This window comes from Chinchilla lanigera, unplaced genomic scaffold (assembly GCF_000276665.1).
Source record: "Chinchilla lanigera isolate Chin_1 unplaced genomic scaffold, ChiLan1.0 scaffold00049, whole genome shotgun sequence".
Classification (NCBI taxonomy): Eukaryota; Metazoa; Chordata; class Mammalia; order Rodentia; family Chinchillidae; genus Chinchilla; species Chinchilla lanigera.
The window spans coordinates 11,313,347-11,323,380 of record NW_004955450.1 but is presented as its reverse complement, the minus strand read 5'-3'; the positions used below and the strand labels follow the sequence as shown (position 1 = coordinate 11,323,380).

Below are 10,034 nucleotides of genomic sequence, written 5' to 3'. Positions count from 1 at the left end.
CCAGCCCAGTATTATTAATAAAAACAAATACACATGCCAGACAAGAAGTGAGAAAGGGCTCCATATTATTGCAACTTACATTTTCTTGATTAACAGCAAATAGATTATTTTCCACACTTATGGATTAGTTCATCTTGTGTGAATTTTCTGTTCATTTTACATGGATCTTCATAGACTAAAACTGTTGGCCATTATATTGCCTATAATTTGCTAACAGCAATCTTTTTTTTTTGAGATGGGTTTCACTATACAATTCAGGCTGGCCTTGAATTCATAGCGCTCCTCCTGCCTCAGCTCCTGAATGCTAACAGCAATCTAAATGGAACAGTTTAAAAAGAGAGTTGTCCATGTGTTTAATTCATGTTTTGTTTTTTTTTTTTTTTAAGTGACCCACTAGACACTTGGCCGGAAGGACTGACTGCTGGGATGCTATTAAAATTCTCATGAGCTGGGTATGATGGTATACACCTGGGGAGGCTGAGCCAGGAGAATTGCTGTAGAGTTTGAGGCCAGGCTGGGCTACAAAGTGAGTTGAAGGCCAGCCTAAATTGCACAGAGAAATGCTGTCTCAAAAAGACAAAAGAAAAAAAATCTCATGTAGAATGCTATATAAATTTATTTGTTGTTGTTGTTGAGACAGGGTCTTGCTATGTAGTTCAAGCTGGCCTCAAACTCATGGCAATCTTCCTGCCTTAGCCTCCCACCATGCTGGGATTACAGGTGTGTGCCACTATGCTCTGCTATATATTCCATTCCAAGTACACAGCTCTCTAACTTGCTACCAAAGAACAGAATTATGCCCTGGAAGCTCCTAAGTCAAGGTCCCCAGAGCTGGGTATTTTTTACAGATGTGTAGCCTCTGGCCAGAACCAGTCAATACACTTGAACAAGTTTCCCCACCAGGGAAGGAAGAGGTAATAAGTACAATGAGGTTTTTTTGCAAGTGACCCAGTGGACATTTGGCCAGCAGAGTAACTCGGGATCTGAGAGAAAGGACTATCTGTAGCTGGGTTTATTTGTTTTTTGTTTTTTGCCTTTTTGAAACAGGGTCTTGCTATGCAGTTCAGGCTGCCCTTGAGCTCACTTTGTAGCCCAGGCTGGTCTCAAACTCGCAACAATCCTCCTGCCTCAGCTTCCCCAGTGCTGGGATTACAGGCATGCACCACCACACCCAGCTTATCTGTAGCTGTTCTTAATAGCGGTTCTAGGTTCACTTACTGTCCTCTTCTGTTGAGTGGGTTCCTTCGGAAATGTAGATTTCCAGCTGGAAGAGAAAACGGTAGAGGTAAAACATGAGAACACTGCAAGATGAAAGTGAGGTAAGTGCACAGTGGACTCGAGGATCCAGGGATGAGAGCCTGAGTCCTGTTTCTGACACTAAAGACTTAGGGACAAGTCTCTTACATTCTTCTCTAAAACTGAAATTTGACTGAAATTTTAATATTCTGAGCTGGGCTTGGTGACACATGCCTGTAGTATCAGCATGCAGGAGGCTGAGGCAGGACGACTGAGTTCAAGGCCAGCCTGGGCTACAAACTGAGTTCAAGGCCAGCCTGAATTACATAGCAAGACTCTGTCTCCAAGAAAAAAAAGTGGTATTCTGGTCGACTGGGAAGGCCGCAGGGGGCATTTTTATGATACACATAAGCACAATTTTATACCAATGAGATCACACACATGCAGTTCTACTTGGGAAGAACCCTCGCTGCACTCTAGTGCTCCCCAAATCAGTATCTACACAGGGGGCTGGGGATTTAGCTCAGTGGCAAAGCGCCTGCCTGGCAAGCGCAAGGTCGTGAGTTTGATTCCTGGTACCGGAAGAAAAGCAAAAAAAAAAAAAAAAAAAAAAAATGGGGCTGAGGATTTAGCTCAGTGGCACAGCACCTGGTTGGCAAGTGCAAGGTCATGAGTTCGATTCTCAGTACTGGGAGAAAAACAAAAACAAACAAACAGTATCTACACATCCTCCTGCCCCAATCCCAGGAAAACCTTTAGCAATCTTGGGTAGTTTCTTGTATATTTTCCTCTAGATTCATGTAATCTTATAGAAATTTTACACCCACCCACAAACACCCCAAGGTTGCAGGTTTCTTTTCATTACGAGTTTTATAAAAATGGAATTGTGATATGTGGAGTTTCAGCATCCCCCTTTTCTCACCCTCGAGGGTGTTGTTACTTTCGCCCTCAGGTATAATATCCATTACGGTGTCCCTCCCGGCCCTGCTGTGTCCCCACAAATTAGCTCACCTCAAAGACCCACAGCCTCCAAGACAACCTATCCTGCGGCTAGGAAGCCTGCTATACAAAGAGACAGGGCTACTCTCCAGAGAACGCCGCCACACACCAACTAATTATTTACTTATTCACTACCGGAAAATATATTTCATGAGTGAAAAAAATCACAGCCAATTAGAGCTAAAAAGGACCCACCAGAGATCACTAGTCCAATTGCTTTGGCAAGACAGATCACCGTACAAATTCTTCTAGCGGCAGAAATTCTTACTCTAGACCACAAAACCACAGGTGGAGAATCTGGGCACACTCATTTTCTCTGGTTAAAAATTATGCATGACTCCTTCCTCTGAAGAACGACAAGGAAAGGGGAAGAGGCAAGCATTCATCTGCTACTCCCGTATGGATCGCACTACAAAGGAACCAGGCGGTTGGCGGAGGGAGCGGCCCCAATAATGGGACAGAATAAAATTACAGACTCCTCGACATGATGCAGTGAGAACATTTATTCGATATTCCTGCCCAACACAGAGAAGCGATCTAATTGGGAAACATCACAGACCCGAACCTGAGAGAGAATGTACAAACGAGCTGACCTACACTCTTCAAAAATGTCAAGATCATGAAAGATGGACGCCACGAACTACTCCAGATGGAAGAGGCCTAAGAGGCATGACGACTAACGCTAACATCCCACGGGGGAGGGGACAGACGGAAGGGCGGGGGGGGGGTGGGAGGGATGGGTCGTAGCGGTGGAGCGCTTTCCTAGCATGCAGAGGACCCTAGGCTCATGGGGGGGGGGGGCGGTTCCTACTGGAAAACAGGCATGTTGGGATATGTGTTATAGACTGGATGACAGTTTTGTTTGTTTTTGTCTTTTTGAGACAGGATTTCACTATGCAGTTCAAGCTGTCCTTGAATTCACTTTGTAGCCCAGGCTGGCCTTGAACTCCCAGTGATCCTCCTGCCTCAGCCTCCGGAGTGCTGGGAATGCTGGGATTACAGGCGTGCACCACCACGCCCGGCCTGGATGACAGTATTGTATCAGTGTTAAATTTCCTAGTTTTGAAAACTGTATTGTGATAATGTAAGAGAATGTCCTTGCTTTTAGGAAGTATATCCTGCAATATGTAAGGGTAAGGAGGTGTTATGCCTGTACTCCAATCGTTTAAAAATACACACACACACACATACACACACACGAAGACATTAATGGTAAAACAAAAGTGGCAAATGTTAAGTATTACCAAACCTTGGTAAAGGAGTTTTTCTTTCTTTTTTTTTGTCTTTTTTTTTGAGACAGGGTCTCGCTATGCAGTTCAGGCTGGACTTGAGCTCCCTTTATAGCCCAGGCTGGTCTCGAACTCGCAGTAATCCTCCTGCCTCAGCCTCCCAAGTGCTGGGATTACAGGCATGCGCCATCACACCCAGTGGTAAAGGCATTTTTCTACCATTTTCCAACTTATCTACAAATTTGAAATCATTTAAAATTTCAAAATTTTAGAGCTGGTCGTGGTGACACATGCCTGTGGCTGTAATTCCAGCACTTGGGAGGCTGAGACAAGAGAATCCTTGTAAGCTTGAGACCAGCCTGGGCTAACAAGGTGAGCTCAAGGCCAGCCTGAACTGCATAGTGAGACCCTGTCTCAAAAAGAAAAAAAACCCTACAAATTTTAATACTCTAATTAAAACAGGTAAAATGCAAAATACATTAAACTTTACCAAGTATATAAGCCACTGGCATTAGTATTCATTAATTTACTCAATGTACCCAGGTGTGGTGGCTCACACCTCTAATCTCAGCAGTTGGGAGGCTGAGGCAGGAGGATTTCCAGGTCAAGGCCAGCCTGGATTACACAGTGAGTTCAAGGCCAGCCTGGAATATATATGTAGAGAGACCTTGTCTCAAAAACCACACCAAGCAAACAAAACAAAACAAAACTTCACTCACTTTCACACACATTCACTGAACCACTGATATGTGTAAGGTCACAGTGGGGAACATACAGGGTGATCAGATTTATATATTCTGACTTCAAGAAGCTGACAAACCAGGACAGAGCATGCAAAGTGAACTTAAATAGTGCAAACACACGTGAGAAAATGGTACTCTCCACATTAGAAGACAAAGAAAGGCTGAGGGGGAGGCATGACGGCACACTGGTAATCCCAGCACGCAGGGGGCTGAGGCAGGAGGATTCCAAGTCCCACTTTAGAGACTTGGAGAAATCCTGTCTCACAATAAATCAAAGATCAGGGCTGGAGATGCAGTAGAGGCCCTGAGTTCAATCCCTTGTACTGGGAGAAAAGAAATGTGCCAGGGGATTTCAGGGAGAGAAATGATTTTTGTTGTAGAAACCAAGCCTGACACCAATTTTTTTTTTTTTTTTTGGTACCAGGAATCAAACTCAGGACCTTGAGCTTGCCAGGCAGGCGCTTAGGCCACTGAGCTAAATCCCCAACCCCTGACACCAGGAAGATACCACTTCACCGGCCCTTACAGGATGGGTAGGGTTTGGGAAAATGAAGAGGGATGACTCCCTGTGTGAATAGAGGTTTGCAAGGGGCAAGGTGCAAAAGACAAGCCTGCTCAAGAATTATGAGAGATAGCAAGAGAGAAGACTGAGGCACTCAGGAGCTATAACCAATTACCATGAATTAACTGTGAATCCATATTCTTGTTTAGTAGTTACATAAAAACATTTTCCTTAAGCAATCTACCAAAAGTACATGTTAGAAAAAAAAGATAAATTAGACTTTATAAAAATTAAAAGCTTATGTAGCTGGGTTTGGTGGCCACTCTTTTAATCCCAGCACTCAGGAGGCTGAGGCAGGAGGATCACAATAAGTCCAGGGCCACCCTGGCCTACAAAGTAAGTTCTAAGCCAGCCTGAACTACAGAGCAAGACCTTGTCTCAAAAAACCAATACATACATACATACATACATACATACATACACACTTATGTAGTACAAAAGATATCACCAAGAAAGTAGAGAGAGAACACGCCTCTAATCCCAGTACTCTGAGAGGCTGAGGCAAGAGGATCTCAAACTGGAATCCAGCTGGGTAATTTAGAGAGACCCTGTTTTAAAACAAGAAAAAATAAATAAAAAGGCCTGGGTGCTGGGCTTGGTGGCTCATGCCTATAATCCCAGCACTCAGGAGGCAGAAGGCAGGAGGGAGGCTGAGGTAGGAGGACTGCTGTGGGTTCAAGGCCAGACTGAGGTGCATAGTGAAACCCTATCTCAAGAAGACAGAAAAAAAAAAAGAACTGGGGATTGAGCTCAGTGTGAAGGCAGTGAGTTTAATGCCCAGTAACACACACACACACACACACACACACACACTGAAAAGACCACCTGCAGAATGGGAAAAACTCGGATGTGCAACAGCTATGAAGCTATGAAGAGGGAAATAAATAAAGTGGGCAATATCCATACAATGAAATATTATAAGACAATAAAAAGGAATGAAAAGCTGATACACACAACATGGATTATGCTGAGTCAAAGAAGCCAGACACAAAATCCACACACTATCAATTCCACTTAAACGAACCGTCTAGTAGGCAAGTCTACCGAGACAGGAAGTAGCTAGGTGGTGTTCTAGGGCTGGAGGGGTCGGAGTAAAAGGCCAGTGACCGCTACCAGGCCCGGGGTTTCTTGTGGAGGTGAGAAAATACTGTAAATCACAGTGACAGCTGCACGATGCTGAACACGCTAAGCACCACTGACTGGTAAGGTAAAGTACACGACAGGTAGTGATGTCTCCACAGAGCTATCACAGAAGACAAGGGGGCCGCTGAATGAGGCCTATTTTCCTTGCCGTGGGAGGCCCTGGGGTCAAGACAGCAGCAAAACATCTCTCTTACCTTGTGTTTAAACGGCAAACACCGCTGAAGCTTTACTCTTAAGCACAGCCCTTGGGAGAGAGAGAGAGAGAGACTGGTTATAAGGCCCGCCTCATTCTTACTGGTCCTTGCCCTAGCACAGAGCTGCGTCTACTTGGCCCGTGGAATGCGGCCACTGAAGACAGCTGCTGGGTCTAGCGCAGGTCTCCTTTGGGCCTGGCCCCAGGCGAGGGAATTTAAGGTAGTTTCACATATTCTCACGATAATCCGGTGGGCTAGGTATTCCCAACCCCCTTCTACAAATTATGTAGCCAAGGTCACAGCGGAAGTTGCCCAAGGACACTGAGCTAGAAAAGTGGCAGAGCCGGGGTCGGAACCCAGGATTATCCTCCTGCTATGTCCCCTAGCCTTCAAGCAAGGGTCAGCTCATTCATTCAACTTTACAGACTGCCTGCCACAGGCCAGGAAACGCAAAGAGTTAAAACCAACAAAAAGCCACTTGCAAAGGACCCTGGGAGACTTCTCAAATTCGGAATTGTTATTTCCACAGGTACATACAGGGCTATTTTCCTAAGAGAAGCTCTGCTCAGGTTTGGTTCATCACCCCATGCGCTAACCTCAGTTTAGTCATTCCTTTTTCCACTTGAAATTTGTAGCAAAAATTAAAACTGGACTTTGGACATGCCCTTCACACCACTGTTCCACTAATTCCTCCATCAAATTAAGGAATGAATTTTTAACTAAATGCACGGTCCTAGACAACAGAAAACAAATCAAACTGCTCTTACTGTTATGAAGAATGCTTCAGTAAAAAACTGAAAAAAAGCTACGTGTGGTGGCGCACACCTGTAGCCCCTGGGAGGCTGAGGCAGGAAGATCACTGTTAGTTCAAGGCCAGCCTGAACTGCATAGTGAGACCCTCTCTCAAAACGACAAAAAAAATGTAATTTAAAAAAACTCTGAAAAGGAGGCTGGGGATTTAGCTCAGCGGCACAGCGCCTGCCCGGCAAGCGCAAGGTCATGAGTTCAATTCCTGGTACCGGAAGAAAAACAAACAAAACAAAACAAAACAAACCCCTGAAAAATACAGAGAATGGATCCCTAATCCCCTGGCTCTGCAGGCGTCTATTGAGAGCAGCTTATTTCTTCTCCCAAATAACGTATTAGGGCCTACTAGGCGATTAGAAACAATTCCTGGCTGTCACGGCTTCCTCAGACGGCCCACCCTGTGTCCTCCAGGGTGCACTTCTTTGTACCTCTTTTCCTTCTTTTGCTCAGCCCAAGCTCGCTCTGCAGAGCCACTTTCTCCCTCACTCTTCACTTTTACTTTTTCAAATAAACTTTGTCACTGTTTAAAAAAATAATAATAATGATAAAAATTTAAAAAATAAAAACAGTTCCTAGCTAGGCTTAGTAGTGCACATCTGTAATCGCACGACTCAGGGGCCTGGGGCAGGAGATCACCCTTTGAGGCCAGTCTGAGCTGCATAGTGAGTTCAAAGTCTGCAAGAAAAGCAAGACTATGTCTCAGAAAAACAAAAACCCTAGGGGCTGGGGATTTAGCTCAGAGGCACAGCACCTGCCTGGAAAGCACAAGGTCGTGAGTTCAATTCCCAGTACGGGAAAACAAACAAACAAAAAACCTATCTCTTATTATTTTGGTTTGATTGAAAGTAAACATCAACAATACAGCCCCGAAGTATCCTAACACAAAAAGTGTAACTGTTAGACAACCTATATTCTGGAGAAGTTTGAAATGAATTCATTTTTGGTTTTCTAAATACCACTAAATTTTCTAACAGAATCTTTTGAAAAAATCCCAGAACAGGGAAAAGGATTAGATGAGATATGCTGATTGTGCCTATCTTAGAGTCTCAAATAGTTCTAGGTGCTGAGGGTGTAGCTCAGTGGTAGAGCACTTGCCTAGCTATGCCCAAGGCCCTGGGTTCAATCCCCAATGCAGAACAAAAACCAAACCAGGCCAAAGCAGTAGTTCTGTAATGAATATTAGAGCCACTAAAAAACACATCATTTCCTTAATAGCATTATAGACAGCTAAGTTAGGTAGAAGTATGGCCAGCGGACAGGGCTAGGCCCTCGAGGGAGTCAGTGTGGAAGACGAGAGTCCATCAGGACTGTGGCTGGAGGCGTATCTGAGGAAGATTAAAGTCACGAGGGCCAGACCTCCATACTCCTAAGGGATAAATGGAAGCTTGAGGTATTGGCAGCACCCTTTTGAGATTTCCATCTAAGTAAACCATTATCTCATTAGGGGTGGGCTGTCCTCTCCACCCACTAAGACTCAGACTAAAAACAAGACTGAGCCGTGTGTGGTAGCACATGCCTGTAATCTCAGCACTCAGGAGGCTGAAGCAGGAGGATCGTTGAGAATTAGAGGCCAGCTTTTGGGCTACAAAATGAACTCAAGGCCAGCCTGAACTGCATAGGGAGACCCTATGTCAAAAAGACAATAAATAAATAAACAAATAAATAAAAGCAAGACTAAGACTATAGATTATCATTTAAAATTAATGATGTCATCCGTGTATGCTTGCTACCTGACCTGCTTCCCCACTGGATCAATATCATCTAAACAGCTATACTTGTAATTTTATTGGCTGATTGCAGCTTTGACCCACACTGTACTCACCTTTCGATTTTGCTTTTTAACTTCCTTTTGAGAAGTAGGCTCTTTGGCAGCCCACTCAGGACCTCTCCTGTCTCTCAGGAGCTATTCCTATTCCCCAGTCCCTTTCCCCAACACATTTTCCTACTCTTAACTTCTGTTGTTCCTGAAAATTCATTCTCGACTTCGGGGACGTGACTCGGCGTATCGGACATCTAGCAGGCTGGAGCTCCATTTATTTCCCCTCTGTCATTCGCAGGTCTTTCATCAATAGGATCGTGGGGGGATCTGCCTTAAAGCACTTCTGGGAGGGCTCTGCGGCCTCTTGCCTATTCACTTTGTTACCGTGTGTCACCACTGCTGAACCAGAGGGTATATAACTGTTTTGCCATTCACAAAGCACTTTCTTGAGCACCATCCTCCTCAAGAGAGGCGCTGTCAATAACTGACATAGATGATCCGGGTTCAAACGCAGCACACACGGCACCGCGACGCCTCTGCAGTGACGCTGGGACGGCTCCCGAGTTCTCGAAGCCTCAGTGTCCTTACTGTAAAGGGTTACGATGGCACCGCCGCACAGAGCAGCCATCAGGAACGGATCGCTAAGCCGTGTGCCTAAAACATCCCGGGCACACAGGTAGGCAACAAATGTCAGCTGGTACCATTCTATCGTTTTCCTTTCACAGCCAGGAAACGTAAGTGATCTGTCAACGTCACACAGCTGCCAGGCGGCAGAGGCGGGAGCCGAACCTGCGCCTCAGGCTCGAAACCCTGTGCCCTTGTCAGGCCACAGCTGCCAGGCGGCGGCGTTCTCCGCACCAAGCCAACTCCAAGGGCTACACTTGTCCCGCCTTACCCACTGAGCCCTTCGGAGTCTTCTCTGAGGAATCGCTCGCCAGGGCAGCTGAACAGGTGTCTCATCTCAGCAATTGGGCTGGAACTCTTACTTGGGTACCTGCTCTGCTATGACAGACTACCTTTTTTTTTGTTGTTCTTTTTTTCCGGTTCCGGGAATCGAACTCACAACCTTGCACTTGCCAGGCAGGCACTGTGCCACTGAGCTAAATCCCTAGCCCCCGACCGACTACCTTTTAATAAGGAATGTCCCTCCCCAGCATTCTGGGAAGCTGAGGCAGCAGGACCACGAGTTGGAGTCCAGCTTAGACAACTTAATGACTGATTAAAAAGGGCTGCGGATATAGCTCAGCGTGAAGGCACTGGGTTTAATACCTAATACCAGAAAAAGAAAGAAATGTCCTTCAACACAGCAGTCAGAAGGCCTGTGCACCCAGTTTCCCAACTGTGCTGACTAAATATGATTAC

General features: G+C 45.4%; 1 protein-coding gene across 3 annotated transcripts in view; it reads right to left on the bottom strand.

Moving 5' to 3' along the window:
- Nucleotides 1-10,034, bottom strand: part of Fam96a (family with sequence similarity 96, member A) — a 21,590-nt gene that overhangs the window by 4,308 nt on the left and 7,248 nt on the right. For 2 of the 3 annotated variants that reach the window (XM_005393761.2, XM_005393763.2), the window contains exon 3: nucleotides 1,219-1,264. In XM_005393761.2, the coding sequence (XP_005393818.1) occupies nucleotides 1,219-1,264 (46 nt within the window). Of the gene's footprint in view, nucleotides 1-1,218; nucleotides 1,265-6,106; nucleotides 6,157-10,034 lie in introns of all 3 variants that reach the window. The other variant, XM_005393762.2, reaches the window with a different exon arrangement.